Below are 15659 nucleotides of genomic sequence, written 5' to 3'. Positions count from 1 at the left end.
TTCACAGATATATATGCCCTGCATCAAACCCAGGTCCCTGCAGCCTGGCCCAAATGGGTTCTGGGCACCAGAACTGGCATCAAAGTGGGCAAACAGCCCATTTTCACAGATTTGAATAAGTAACTGATATTTTTAAGGGGTTAAGTACCTTTGGGCCACTGATATGACACTTAAAATACACAGAAAGTGATGCCCTGCATCAAACCCAGGTCCATTCTGCCTCGCCCAAATGGGTTTTGGGCACCAGAACTGGCATCAAATTGGGCAAACAGCCCATTTTCTCAGATTTGAATAAGTAACTGATGTTTCTAAGCGGTTAAATGCCTTTGGGCCACTGATCTGACACATAAAATACACAGATAGTGATGCCCTGCATCAAACCCAGGTCCCTTCAGCCTGGCCAAAATCGATTCTGGGCACCAGAACTGGCATCAAAGTGGGCAAACAACCCATTTTCGGTGCCGCGCCCTCCGCGCTGTTTTCGTTTCAAAACCGACGCCTGTGCTGTCTACTACTGTGTGGGGCAGGCGCAGTAAGCTCTGGCCGTCTGACATCCCAGCCAGGCTTGCAGACTGCGCGTGTGCGGCCGCCCTGCCTATGAATCCCTGCCCCGCACTGTGCATAATGCATAACACAGTGCGGGGCAGGGATTCCCAAGGTGGGTGGCCGCAATGCCCGCACAGGCGCAGTCTGCAAGCCTGGCTGGGACGTCAGAGGGCCAGAGCTTACTGCGCCTGCAAACACAGTAGTAGACAGCGCAGGCTCCGGTTTTGAAGCAAAAACAGCGCAGAGGGGGCGGCGCCGAAAGCCCCTGAAGATTTGAGTGACGGCAGAGTAGCGGTTCAAGCTGGGGAGTGAGGACCCGCTTCCTTGGACAAAGATAGGTATTTTGCATAACTTTCAAAACGCTTTATTTTCGGAATACATGAACCAAAAACTAAAAGAGCAACCTTGGTAGAATGCAGCATTACTGCTGCACAAGGTGGCTCTTTTAGTTTATAACGGCTGGAGGGGGGTGACAGTGGCCCTTTAAGAGGAAGCGACAGTTCGTTTATAGAGCATAGAAGACAAGCTAGTAAATTAGATATTTTACTCCATAAAAAAAGGAAGGCAGTGTTTACAAAGTATAAAAGATGTTCTAAAGAAGACAAACTCATATGTACATTGAAGATTACAAAAAAAAAGGATTAACATTGAATAGAGAACAATTACAGATCGTTCAGGTCATTTCATATCAGCATGGCGGCCTTGTGCTCAGGAGGAGAAAGAGCTTCCATATATCCAGATGCACGAGCACAGCTTTACCGAGCTGTTGTTAGTTGGCTTCCTGCACCAAGACTGCTGGAATGCTGAAACACAAAAATATTCTTAGCCCAAAAACCCAGGCACTCCCCCTGTAGTGACATCACTCTGGGGCTGAAACCTCCCCTTTACTGAAAATATTAAAACTATTTTTATGCATATCTCACTGTATGAACCTCGTATATGAAATACGCCAGGATCAAGCAGTGTATTACGTCGGGGCGATTCTTTTAATTGTAAATACGGATTGATTCCCTGAACCGCTTACGGAAAAATCTGCACTTTGCCCTCGTTGGGTTTAGCTGCTAGCGTTTTCAGTGTGTGATAGATCTATCGATGGATGTCTGGAATATATAATTCTTATCTTTGTAGCTGAAATCAGTGGAGCTATAACTTTAATAGTACAAAGAAACTCAGGGCTTTACACCAGTTCAAACTAGTCTTTGGTGGGAGGGGGGGAAATGAGCAGCCTTCACAGAGACTGCTAACGGCAGCTACAGCCATAACTTCTAGTGAGGGTTTTGAATTACACTCATAGCAGCAAGCAGAAGAGGGGGGTCGGAATGACCCACAGCGTCTGTTCTCTGCTCTTGGTTGTAGCAGAGCTCGGTGTGTGCGATAATACACAATCAAATACCTCATGTTCCTGACAGGGAGGATAACTTTATGATCCCCGCCACTAACACCAATAGGACATGAACCGGGGTTGTTCAGGTTGCTTACTTCTTTCTGAAGGGGAATTATTTCTGTCCCACTTCAAAGTTCCGGTTTTGAACTTGCAGCTCTATGGCACCCCCCTTACCCTTAGGTCAGAAAGGGTACTGCACCTAGGATAATTAGTAGCCAGAAAGTCTGCCTTCTTTGTACTGGCTAATTGGCACGCTGCAGCGAGGGCGATATAACTACTCCCACTCAGGCGGGAACAATAACTATCAACGCCGTCCATTGCAACAAGGTCTCCCAAATGCAGAGGACATATCCGCTGCCACGAGCTCCGATTTTTTTAATTCATAATGTGTCAGGAGGCAACTCAAATTAGTAGAGTAAGTCTCTTCAGAGGACAGGACAGTACGTTGTAGAGCAAGGAGAAACAAATCTAGTAATTTTATATATTTTACTACAAAAAGGTAGGCTGCGTTAACAGAATTATAAAAAGATATTCGAAAAATAGACAAGTATCGTATGTACAGTACAATTACAACTAAAATGGGATTAAATTTAAAAAAACACTTAGTTTGTTATGTAATTTCATCTCATAGCAGACCATGTGCTGTGGGGGATGGGCATACATCAAGATGCATTACAGATTGGTCTCGCAGTTGGACCCTAGACAAAAGACTAGTGAAGATTGATGTCTAACTCACTGATCTCCGTGCCCAAAACCAAGGCACTGCCCCTGTGGTGATCTCACTCAGAGGCTGAATACTCCCCTTTCTTCGAGTTATGACAAGACATCTCTATACACAACTCGCTGTATGAACCTCGGAGATGAAGGACACAATGATCATGATGCTCACCATGTCATGGGGGTTCTTTTAAGTATAAACACGGCGTAGATATATAACCCGCTTAAGGAGAAATCCTTGCCTTGCATTTTTTTGGGTGTAGATACTAGCGATTTCAGTGAGTTATAGATTTCTCGGTGGACATTCGGAATATGTAACCCTTATATCCCTATTCCTGATCTGTGTCAGTGTACATAAATTTTCAAGAAAAAAAAGTCCCATGCGGTTTGAAAGTGGCTGTACCAGTTATAGCTAGTATCAGGCGGGAGGGGGGATGAGGGGTTGAGGGAGAGGACGGCTTTCACAGCACAAAGCCATAAAAATTTCTCAGTGGAGCTTGCACGCTGGTCTTCAATTACAGCCATATAGCAGGGGGAAGGGAGGAAGAGAGGCTTTGAATTCCACCCTTGTGCTGGCAGGCAGAGGAAACTGCAGCTGAGAGCCCTGTATGTGTAATTGAAGTAATCAGAATTTCTTCCTGTTTCCTGACAGGTGCAGTTGAAAAGGTATAATTCTACAGGTTTCAAAATATATCAAGCCTTCAAAGACCGTTAAAAATTGTATAAGTCTGTAAAAAGAAGGTTTTGCAAATTTCATTAAATATAATGAAAAATTGCTGCAACATTTTAACACTAATAAAAGTGACATAATGACAATGGTGATGGACCACAAAACCATTATGGGGGATGTAAGCGTGGAGTGACATCAGTGGCCCAAAGGCATTTAACCCCTTAAAAACATCAGTTACTAATTCAAATCTGCAAAAATAGGCTGTTTGCCCACTTTAATGCCAGTTCTGGTGCCCAGAACCCATTTGGGCCAGGCTGGAGGGACCTGGGTTTGATGCACGGCATCACTATCTGTGTATTTTAATTGTCGTATCAGTGGCCAAAAGGCATTTAACCCCTTAAAAACATCAGTTACTTATTCAAATCTGAGAAAATGGGCTGTTTGCCCACTTTGATGCCAGTTTTGGTGCCCAGAACCAATTTGGACCAGGCTAAAGGGACCTGGGTTTGGTGCAGCACATTACTGTCTGTGAATTTTAAGTGTCGTAATAGTGGCCCAAAGGCATTTAACCCCTTAAAAACATCAGTTACTTATTCAAATCTGAGAAAATGGGCTGTTTGCCCACTTTGATGCCAGTTCTGGTGCCCAGAACCCATTTGGGCCAGGCTGGAGGGACCTGGGTTGCTTGCAGGGCATCACTTTCTGTGTATTTTAAGTTTCAGATCAGTGGCCCAAAGGCATTTAACCCCTTAAAAACATCAGTTACTTATTCAAATCTGAGAAAATGGGCTGTTTGCCCACTTTGATGCCAGTTCTGGTGCCCAGAACCCATTTGGGCCAGGCTGGAGGGACCTGGGTTGCTTGCAGGGCATCACTTTCTGTGTATTTTAAGTGTCATATCAGTGGCTGAAAGGCATTTAACCCCTTAAAAACATCAGTTACTTATTCAAATCTGTGAAAATGGGCTGTTTGCCCACTTTGATGACAGTTTTGGTGCCCAGAACCCATTTGGGCCAGGCTGAAGGGACCTGGGTTTGATGCAGGGCGTCACTTTCTGTGTATTTTAAGTGTCAGATCAGTGGCCCAAAGGCATTTAACCCCTTAAAAATATCAGTTACTTATTCAAATCTGTGAAAATGGGCTGTTTGCCCACTTTGATGCCAGTTCTGGTGCCCAGAACCCATTTGGGCCAGGCTGGAGGGACCTGGGTTGCTTGCAGGGCATCACTTTCTGTGTATTTTAAGTTTCAGATCAGTGGCCCAAAGGCATTTAACCCCTTAAAAACATCAGTTACTTATTCAAATCTGAGAAAATGGGCTGTTTGCCCACTTTGATGCCAGTTCTGGTGCCCAGAACCCATTTGGGCCAGGCTGGAGGGACCTGGGTTGCTTGCAGGGCATCACTTTCTGTGTATTTTAAGTGTCATATCAGTGGCTGAAAGGCATTTAACCCCTTAAAAACATCAGTTACTTATTCAAATCTGTGAAAATGGGCTGTTTGCCCACTTTGATGACAGTTTTGGTGCCCAGAACCCATTTGGGCCAGGCTGAAGGGACCTGGGTTTGATGCAGGGCGTCACTTTCTGTGTATTTTAAGTGTCAGATCAGTGGCCCAAAGGCATTTAACCCCTTAAAAATATCAGTTACTTATTCAAATCTGTGAAAATGGGCTGTTTGCCCACTTTGATGCCAGTTCTGGTGCCCAGAACCCATTTGGGCCAGGCTGGAGGGACCTGGGTTGCTTGCAGGGCATCACTTTCTGTGTATTTTAAGTGTCATATCAGTGGCTGAAAGGCATTTAACCCCTTAAAAACATCAGTTACTTATTCAAATCTGTGAAAATGGGCTGTTTGCCCACTTTGATGACAGTTTTGGTGCCCAGAACCCATTTGGGCCAGGCTGAAGGGACCTGGGTTTGATGCAGGGCGTCACTTTCTGTGTATTTTAAGTGTCAGATCAGTGGCCCAAAGGCATTTAACCCCTTAAAAACATCAGTTACTTATTAAAATGGCAAGAATTGACTGTCTGCCCACTTTGATGCCAGTTCTGGTGCCCTGAACCCATTTGGGCCAGGCTGGAAATCACTGGTTTGGATGCGGGGCGCCCTGTTCTATATGTCTGCAGTGTTAGATCAGTGGCCCAAAGGCATTTAACCCTTTCTTCAGCGCTCTTTGGTGCCCACTTTGATGCCCATTTTTGTGCCAGTTTTATTATTTTTGTAGCCGTTTTTAAGCGTATTCACATTAGGGCACCTCACTGCATTGTATGTTATTATTGTGATGATTATTTTTAGTTGTTAAACCTATAAAAAACAGAAAAGAAAAAATTGCCGAATAAGAAACTGAACGAATAAGAAACCAACTTCAGCCTCGTATGAACAAGTTGGCTATGCAGTGACATAATGCCATCCCATGCTCCCTTTTGCTAGCAGCAGCCCCTCACACTGCCCTGGCCGCCCCCCTGACCTCCTGACACCGCGTTCTCCAGCACTGTAACCTCTCATTAGCTTTGTGCTTTCTAGAGCCCCCATAGTTTGGCTACTGACCAATCACAGCTCTCTTTCCATTTTCCATCGTGTAGAATCGAGATAAGCCGCTGTCGTCGATTGGTGGATTGCGTGCCCCATGGTGATTGGACGCGAGTGGGCAGATGGGCGGGGGCAGACGCAGCAGGGAAGTGTTTTTTTTGCGGGGTGAGTGTGTATCGCTCCAGTATCCGGTCTGCTCTCCGTGCTCATCCGTTACCGAGCGGCGGACCGAGCGCGGAACACGGCAGGGAGGTGAGTGCTGTGCTGCGGGGGAGGGCGCAGGAAGGAGACGTCCATGACTCTGCCTTCTATAGATCCCCATTGTTCCCGCTGTGCTGCGGTTCTACATAGAACTCTATTGTGTCCTGACAGGCGGCACACAGAGCCCATTATGTGGTGTGTACAGTGCGTGCAGCCCCGCGCTATACGGAGCCGCACTGTGCCTGTATACAGGGGGCTGGAGGCTGCTCCACTATTAGCCGGGTCTACACAGACCCATTGTCTTATCGACTGTACCTAGACCCCAGTGTCACCCCCATCTTACTGACTGTACCTAGACCCCAGTGTCACCCCCATCTTACTGACTGTACCTAGACCCCAGTGTCACCCCCATCTTACTGACTGTACCTAGACCCCAGTGTCACCCCCATCTTACTGACTGTACCTAGACCCCAGTGTCACCCCCCATCTTACTGACTGTACCTAGACCCCCAGGGTAATCCCCCATCTTACTGACTGTACCTAGACCCCCAGTGTCACCCCCCATCTTACTGACTGTACCTAGACCCCAGTGTCACCCCCATCTTACTGACTGTACCTAGACCCCCAGTGTCACCCCCCATCTTACTGACTGTACCTAGACCCCCAGTGTCACCCCCATCTTACTGACTGTACCTAGACCCCCAGGGTAATCCCCCATCTTACTGACTGTACCTAGACCCCCAGTGTCACCCCCCATCTTACTGACTGTACCTAGACCCCAGTGTCACCCCCATCTTACTGACTGTACCTAGACCCCCAGTGTCACCCCCCATCTTACTGACTGTACCTAGACCCCAGTGTCACCCCCATCTTACTGACTGTACCTAGACCCCCAGTGTCACCCCCATCTTACTGACTGTACCTAGACCCCCAGTGTCACCCCCATCTTACTGACTGTACCTAGACCCCCAGTGTCACCCCCATCTTACTGACTGTACCTAGACCCCCAGTGTCACCCCCATCTTACTGACTGTACCTAGACCCCCAGTGTCACCCCCCATCTTACTGACTGTACCTAGACCCCCAGTGTCACCCCCATCTTACTGACTGTACCTAGACCCCCAGTGTCACCCCCATCTTACTGACTGTACCTAGACCCCCAGTGTCACCCCCCATCTTACTGACTGTACCTAGACCCCCAGTGTCACCCCCCATCTTACTGACTGTACCTAGACCCCCAGTGTCACCCCCATCTTACTGACTGTACCTAGACCCCCAGTGTCACCCCCATCTTACTGACTGTACCTAGACCCCCAGTGTCACCCCCATCTTACTGACTGTACCTAGACCCCAGTGTCACCCCCCATCTTACTGACTGTACCTAGACCCCCAGTGTCACCCCCTATCTTACTGACTGTACCTAGACCCCAGTGTCACCCCCCATCTTACTGACTGTACCTAGACCCCAGTGTCACCCCCATCTTACTGACTGTACCTAGACCCCAGTATCACCCCCCCATCTTACTGACTGTACCTAGACCCCCAGTGTCACCCCCCCATCTTACTGACTGTACCTAGACCCCAGTGTCACCCCCATCTTACTGACTGTACCTAGACCCCCAGTGTCACCCCCTATCTTACTGACTGTACCTAGACCCCAGTGTCACCCCCATCTTACTGACTGTACCTAGACCCCAGTGTCACCCCCCCCCATCTTACTGACTGTACCTAGACCCCAGTGTCACCCCCTATCTTACTGACTGTACCTAGACCCCAGTGTTACCCCCATCTTACTGACTGTACCTAGACCCCAGTGTCACCCCCATCTTACTGACTGTACCTAGACCCCCAGTGTCACCCCCATCTTACTGACTGTACCTAGACCCCAGTGTCACCCCCCATCTTACTGACTGTACCTAGACCCCCAGGGTAATCCCCCATCTTACTGACTGTACCTAGACCCCCAGGGTAATCCCCCATCTTACTGACTGTACCTAGACCCCCAGTGTCACCCCCTATCTTACTGATTGTACCTAGACCCCAGTGTCACCCCCCCTATCTTACTGACTGTACCTAGACCCCAGTGTCACCCCCCTATCTTACTGACTGTACCTAGACCCCCAGTGTCACCCCCATCTTACTGACTGTACCTAGACCCCAGTGTCACCCCCATCTTACTGACTGTACCTAGACCCCAGTGTCACCCCCCCATCTTATTGACTGTACCTAGACCCCAATGTCATTCCCCCATCTTACTGACTGTACCTAGACCCCAATGTCATTCCCCTGTCTTATTGACTGTACCTAGACCCCAGTGTCACCCCCCCGTCTTACTGACTGTACCTAGACCCCCAGGGTAATCCCCCATCTTACTGACTGTACCTAGACCCCCAGTGTCACCCCCCATCTTACTGACTGTACCTAGACCCCCAGTGTCACCCCCTATCTTACTGACTGTACCTAGACCCCCAGTGTCACCCCCCATCTTACTGACTGTACCTAGACCCCAGTGTCACCCCCCTATCTTACTAACTGTACCTAGACCCCCAGTGTCACCCCCCTTCTTACTGACTGTACCTAGACCCCCAGTGTCACCCCCTATCTTACTGACTGTACCTAGACCCCAGTGTCACCCCCCTATCTTACTGACTGTACCTAGACCCCAGTGTCACCCCCATCTTACTGACTGTACCTAGACCCCCAGTGTCACCCCCCATCTTACTGACTGTACCTAGACCCCCAGTGTCACCCCCATCTTACTGACTGTACCTAGACCCCCAGTGTCACCCCCCATCTTACTGACTGTACCTAGACCCCCAGTGTCACCCCCCCATCTTACTGACTGTACCTAGACCCCCAGTGTCACCCCCCCATCTTACTGACTGTACCTAGACCCCCAGTGTCACCCCCCATCTTACTGACTGTACCTAGACCCCCAGTGTCACCCCCCCATCTTACTGACTGTACCTAGACCCCAGTGTCACCCCCCCATCTTACTGACTGTACCTAGACCCCAGTGTCACCCCCATCTTACTGACTGTACCTAGACCCCCAGTGTCACCCCCCATCTTACTGACTGTACCTAGACCCCAGTGTCACCCCCCCATCTTACTGACTGTACCTAGACCCCAGTGTCACCCCCATCTTACTGACTGTACCTAGACCCCCAGGGTAATCCCCCATCTTATTGACTGTACCTAGACCCCAATGTCATTCCCCTGTCTTATTGACTGTACCTAGACCCCCAGGGTAATCCCCCATCTTATTGACTGTACCTAGACCCCCAGGGTAATCCCCCATCTTATTGACTGTACCTAGACCCCCAGTGTCACCCCCTATCTTACTGACTGTACCTAGACCCCAGTGTCACCCCCCTATCTTACTGACTGTACCTAGACCCCCAGTGTCACCCCCTATCTTACTGACTGTACCTAGACCCCAGTGTCACCCCCATCTTACTGACTGTACCTAGACCCCAGTGTCACCCCCTATCTTACTGACTGTACCTAGACCCCAGTGTCACCCCCCCATCTTACTGACTGTACCTAGACCCCAATGTCATTCCCCTGTCTTATTGACTGTACCTAGACCCCAGTGTCACCCCCCCCCCCCCGTCTTACTGACTGTACCTAGACCCCCAGGGTAATCCCCCATCTTATTGACTGTACCTAGACCCCAATGTCATTCCCCGTCTTATTGACTGTACCTAGACCCCCAGGGTAATCCCCCATCTTATTGACTGTACCTAGACCCCCAGGGTAATCCCCCATCTTATTGACTGTACCTAGACCCCCAGGGTAATCCCCCATCTTATTGACTGTACCTAGACCCCCAGTGTCATCCCCCTGTATTGATAGATTGTACCTAGACCCCCAGTGTCATTCTTACGGAGTGTACGTAGATCCAACAGACATGGCGAGGTGCAAAAAATGTTAATAACCCCACAAGCCTGAATTTCAGTCCGTGCATTCTCCCGCCCCTTGCACTTCACAGTGCGCTCAGCCAGTGTGGATGACATTTATCGTCGCTCCATATATGTTACCAGAAGGTAACGTCATTATCCACATTTGTTTCACCTTTACTCTGGAGTGCTGCCTGCATTTTTCCCTATGTCTGGATTGAGGCAAGTCTGGGATGTTTTGTCTGGGAGGCGTGCACCCCCCTATTGGTGAAGTGCTGTTCCAAATAATATGTAATAAATCTATACTTACTACTTCTGTGCTGAACATCACTTCCAGCAATTCGTCTACTCCATTGTGTTTGGCCATTTTGGCGATGAGGGGGTATCACTACTTGTGTGCTGGGGGTGCACTAGTCCTGTATTTAGGCACAAGACTCGAGGCGATGCCTCTTTTCCCCAGATGATGTAGATTCTTGCTACCACACTGGTCACCCGTCTGTTCAGACATTTCATGTGTGTGTTCAGTTTTAGGAGCCGATAAATGCAGTAAGTGATCTGTTGCATTAGTTATGAAAATGGAAGCAGCGGGGCCCCGATGGTTATTATGGGGGGGGTGAAGTCCTGCATGCAGAACCTTCTTCCATTCCGAAAAAACAAAACAAAGCCCAGATAACACGGGCGCAGTCAGACTGCCATATAAATGAGCACGGACTGGCCGGCGGCTCTCCCCACCCGAGCGCGACAGCTTCATTGAAATACATAAAGCTGTCACGTTTGGGTCCGGAGAGCCGCCGGCCAGTCCTGTGTTCTGATTTATTCAGCCGTCTGACTACTTAGAAAGATCCCAGGTCCTTACTAGGACTGATCTATTGCTTTCCACCTACTATAGTTGGTAAACAGTTGAGGGCTGGGATCGATCCTGGCAAATGTGCTCAGTGGATGCCACAAACCGAAATGTTCCCTTATTTCTTCTCCTTTACCACCTTGATTACCCACTGTGATCATGTGGCATCGGGACGCCCGGCAGTTGCAAGAATGAATTGGTTCTCTGCGTTATGCAGCAGGCTTGTCCTATGGTTATGTCACTACTGTCTGTACTGAGACATATTGTTGCTAAGTCCTGGGAAATCCCTTTAATAAAGTCACAGAGAAATAAATTCCCCTATTGTGCTGCACAGAGCGGCAAACGTGAGAATCGGGCATTGCCATCCTGCTGGTCACATCAGTGCTACATACATTTTATCTGCCCACTTTTAATGCATTTTGTTCTGTGCTGATATAAATGAGACGCCTAATCGTCCCCAACTGTTTATACAATCGCTCAGATATTATTTTTGCCTTTTTATAATGTCTTATTCACAAAGTGATCTCCGGTGGTCAGTCATGCGGCTCAATATAGTGCGAGTACTGGAAAGACTAATGAAGTGATGCTTTAGGCCACGTTCACACAGCTAAAAAATGACATCGGACCCTGTATTGAATCTGCTAAACCAAACTTGGAACACCAAAGGTTCCTGTTTTTCAGCATTTGAATGAGATCATGAGAAATTGCTATATTCTGATGTTAAAGAGCGTATCCAGGACTATTATTCATTATTTATTTTAAATGAGCTATGGGCCTATGAACTAACCGGCAGGTACTTGCTATCTACCAGCCTGTTGTGCCCAGCGAAGATCCCTGCTGGCACAGAGCTATCACAGACCGCTCCTGGTAGCGATTCTGCAGCTCTCTGACAGAGAAGCAGCTTTTCTTCCACTCTGCTCTGAGGGGATGTGACTGCCAGCATCATGCTGATTGAGAGCCAGCTCCCTACTGCCTTCTGCGGGGAGCCAACTGTGAATCAACATGATGTCAGCAGTCACGCCTCATCCACAGAGCAGCCAAGAAGAAGAGCTGCTCTGTTGATGTGAAGCACCTGAATTGCTGGCAGGAGCAGACAGTGACCTCTCTTAGTTGGCAACTAACTGACTAGGCCCATAGCGAAAATAGTAAATAAAATGGCCCTAAACAACCACTTGAAGAGGACACTTTAGCTGCTGAATTTTAAGGCTCTCCAGTGCAAGATTTTTTTTTTTTTTTTTCATTTTTTTTTTACTTAGCTGCTGTTTAATCTCAGCTTTCTAAAAATCACAGTAAAAATGCTAATATCTAATATATAATTGCCTAGAATACTACTTCCTGCAATTTGTGCCAACTTCCTGTCCGGAGATAATGTCCGGAGCTAATGTCCGGAGATAAGTGACGTCAACAGTGTCCAGTGTCTGATTGGTTGCCGCCTGCTGCGATCGACCAATCAGAAACGTGCCGTACTGTGACACACTCCGCCCGCCATTTTGGTGTGATTTTTGAATTTTTACCTCACAGCAAGTTTCTACTGCGTGGAGGCGGGCCCAGTGACGTTGCTCTTCAAGCTCCTGCCGAATTTCGTCAAAAAAATCATAATACCATTTACCAAAACTATATATATTTAGTTGTGAAGTGGTTCAGTGACATTTTCACACCAATTTTGAACTTTTGTTTGGTGTTTTCTCCATATACTGCCTATTATTCACTGACTGTTATACTGAGAGACTGCCGTTTATTAACCTCTTCTTTGCCACATTGGGTATATTGCTCTATTATTTGCCACATAAGGACATTGTCCATTATTGCCCAGCAATTTCTTAAATGACAAGAATTGTCAAGAGCTGGTAAGTGCAGCCATTTTTTGTTCTTTCTTACTATTATTTATTAATTGTATTATTCTTACATTTGAATAAATAAAGTATATATGGATTCTAGACTCCCGATTCTTTAGAATCGGGCTGCCATCTAGTCTAATATATAATTGCCTAGAATACTACTTCCTGCAATTTGTGCCAACTTCCTGTCCGGAGCTAATGTCCGGAGCTAATGTCCGGAGCTAATGTCCGGAGATAAGTGACGTCAACAGTGTCCAGTGTCTGATTGGTTGCCGCCTGCTGCGAGCGACCAATCAGAAACGTGCCGTACTGTGACACACTCCGCCCGCCATTTTGGTGTGATTTTTGAATTTTTACCTCACAGCAAGTTTCTACTGCGTGGAGGCGGGCCCAGTGACGTTGCTCTTCAAGCTCCTGCCGAATTTCGTCAAAAAAATGATAATACCATTTACCAAAACTATATATATTTAGTTGTGAAGTGGTTCAGTGACATTTTCACACCAATTTTGAACTTTTGTTTGGTGTTTTCTCCATATACTGCCTATTATTTTTGTTCTTTCTTACTATTATTTATTAATTGTATTATTCTTACATTTGAATAAATAAAGTATATATGGATTCTAGACTCCCGATTCTTTAGAATCGGGCTGCCATCTAGTATAATATATATTTTTTTTCCACTCAATATTTGGGAAATTGCAATTGGTGTGGAGACATAAGAGTCAGTTTGTCATTGTGATGGTGTTTTTTTAAGGTTTGTGTCTTGGCCACGTGCCCCTCGGTATTTTGTTTTCGCAATAGAGTTCTTTATAGGCCTTGGATAAACACAAGAGCAAATTGTTACAAAATGAAAAAAGCGTCACATATAATGCTTGCCCTTTTTTTTTTTTTTTTTTCTGTAAGGATCCTGAGGACTGTGTGTGGGGGCTGTAATGGGGATAAACACAGATCTAATATTCACCTATCCACAGGCTTGGTCAGTGCTGTAGACCGGACTTGCCCTTTAAAGTTGTCCATGTTTTTTTTTTTTCTTTTCTTGGCCATACCTGACAACCTTGGTGGCATCTTTCTGCATACCAGGGACTAGGCCCATCTGGAGCCAAGACGCTAATGTGAACTGGGCCGATTTCAATATTTTCCCTGCAGTAGATGCTGATTTGTGTTTGTATAACATTCGCTGTGTTATTTTATTAGTGTCTTTAATTGTTTGTTCTCCGACAGGCACATTTGTCATGGGACTGGGTGCGCAGTCTCTACAGGGATGGATGTCCGGGCTGCTGCTGTGTCTGCTCAGTGTGGCTGGTGAGTACCAAAACTGTGTGGTCTATTATCCGTCTTCACTAGAGATGAGCAAAAAGATCTGAACTACCCTGGTCTGACATCCAGTTCAGTCTTCCATGACACCCAGACAGGACAGTGTTCACTTATGTGGTGGCAAGCTTCTTTCCGGCATCCAGGGCACCTCCACCGCTTTCTAGTCCTCCGAATGTTCCTCATGACACTGATGAGGAACGTTAATGTGAGGGTCACAAATTAAAGGGCTTGAGGTGTGCTGTGAAGGGATTTCTGGAGCTCCAAAAAGAAAAATCTCAAAATGAGTCAGAAGGAGGTATCCGGAGCCAAGACTCCAGCAGCTCCGTGTTTTGATGCCCTCATTATTGGTCACTGCATGTTCAGCTTCTGTGATCACTCGGGCTTTGTGGCTAGATAGATGTAGATGGCCAAATCTCCATGTCCTGAAGGGTGTTCCACATGCCAGCTCTCTGAGATGCCTCCTCGTCTTAGTGTAATCCATAGTGCCGGAGGTTCAGTGCCGCTGTGGATGATGTCCCTTCTAGATGCCCAGCGTCAGTCATGCCCAGCAGTCTCCCCACCGTTAGAAGGTCCCGTGGAGAGAATACTGTTGGCAAGCTAAAACGAGTTGGTTCTTGCTTTCACTTGGATCAATCACTGTTCAGTTTCTTATTAAAGTGACTTTTCCCTGAAACCCCTAGTGACAGATGTACTTCTGGGATGACATTTGCTTTGTCTCTTGCCTCCGGCACAGTTGCTGCATGGATCGGTTTTATACGTTCAGAGCATTGGAATTTTTAAATGTTTTATTTTCATAGATTTTGTCCATTTTTTAAGAAGAATTATTGTTTGAGATGTGTCCAGTTATCTCTGCCCGTGCATAGCAATGTATGAGCTATCCGCCTCTAACATCAGTGGTAAACTATTATCGTGGATGTCTGAAGCGTGATGCCGTCTGGAGTACGGTCCGTATCGGCTGTGGATCTGCTGGCCTGTGGTCTTCATCCTCATAGACATGTACGGCAGTCTGTGAATAACCCCACAGGTTATAATGGCTATTTCTGAAAAATACAGGGAGAACGCTTACATGCAACACTGGTGTCTGAATCGGGCATAGAATTACGTGTGATGCCGCCTATGATTGTATCAATAAAGTTTTATCAAGGCCATATAACAGGAAGTGTTAAAAAAAAATTTTTTAAAAAAAAGCGCTAGTAACCAAAGGATGCTTTCACGTTGCGTTTAGTCACCTGTCCGGTGGTCCCGTCAGGGCTTGTGTCCAAACCCCCTCAATGGGATTGGGAAAATGGGATTCAGGAGTATACGCTGACAGGGCTATAGACTTTAATGGTGCGTACAGTCGACATGCGCACTATTGTACATCAGTTTCGGGCATGTTCACCCTGTCATAGACTGCATTGCAGCGTTCGCCTCCAGTATAGAATGATAGAATGGTAGAGTTGGAAGGGACCTTTTGGGTCATCTGGTCCAACCCCCTGCTCAATGCAGGATTCACTAAACCATCCCAGGCAGTTGTCTGTCCAGCCTCTGAAGACTTCCATTGGAGGAGAACTCACCACCTCTCATGGCAGCCTGTTCCACTCATTGATCACCCGCGCTGTCAAAAAGTTTTTTCTATTATCTAATCTGTGTCTCCTCCCTTTCAGTTTCCTCCCATTGCTTCTAGTCTTGTAGGTGTATACGCACAAATCAAAACAGCGGTGTATCACCAGTCAAAA

The 15659-nt window shown here is 47.1% G+C and overlaps 1 protein-coding gene across 1 annotated transcript in view; it reads left to right on the top strand.

Moving 5' to 3' along the window:
- Positions 1–5980: 5980 nt before the first annotated feature.
- LRP12 (LDL receptor related protein 12) overlaps positions 5981–15659 on the top strand; it is an 84504-nt gene continuing 74825 nt past the window's right edge. Inside the window, exons 1-2 of the mRNA XM_069731763.1 lie at positions 5981–6095; positions 13849–13929. Of these exons, the coding sequence (XP_069587864.1) occupies positions 13860–13929 (70 nt within the window). The 5' untranslated portion in view covers positions 5981–6095; positions 13849–13859. The remainder of the gene's footprint in view (positions 6096–13848; positions 13930–15659) is intronic.

This window comes from Ranitomeya imitator, chromosome 6, assembly GCF_032444005.1.
Source record: "Ranitomeya imitator isolate aRanImi1 chromosome 6, aRanImi1.pri, whole genome shotgun sequence".
Lineage (NCBI taxonomy): Eukaryota > Metazoa > Chordata > Amphibia > Anura > Dendrobatidae > Ranitomeya > Ranitomeya imitator.
The sequence above is the reverse complement of the archived record's forward strand: the minus strand, read 5'-3'. Positions and strand labels throughout refer to the sequence as shown.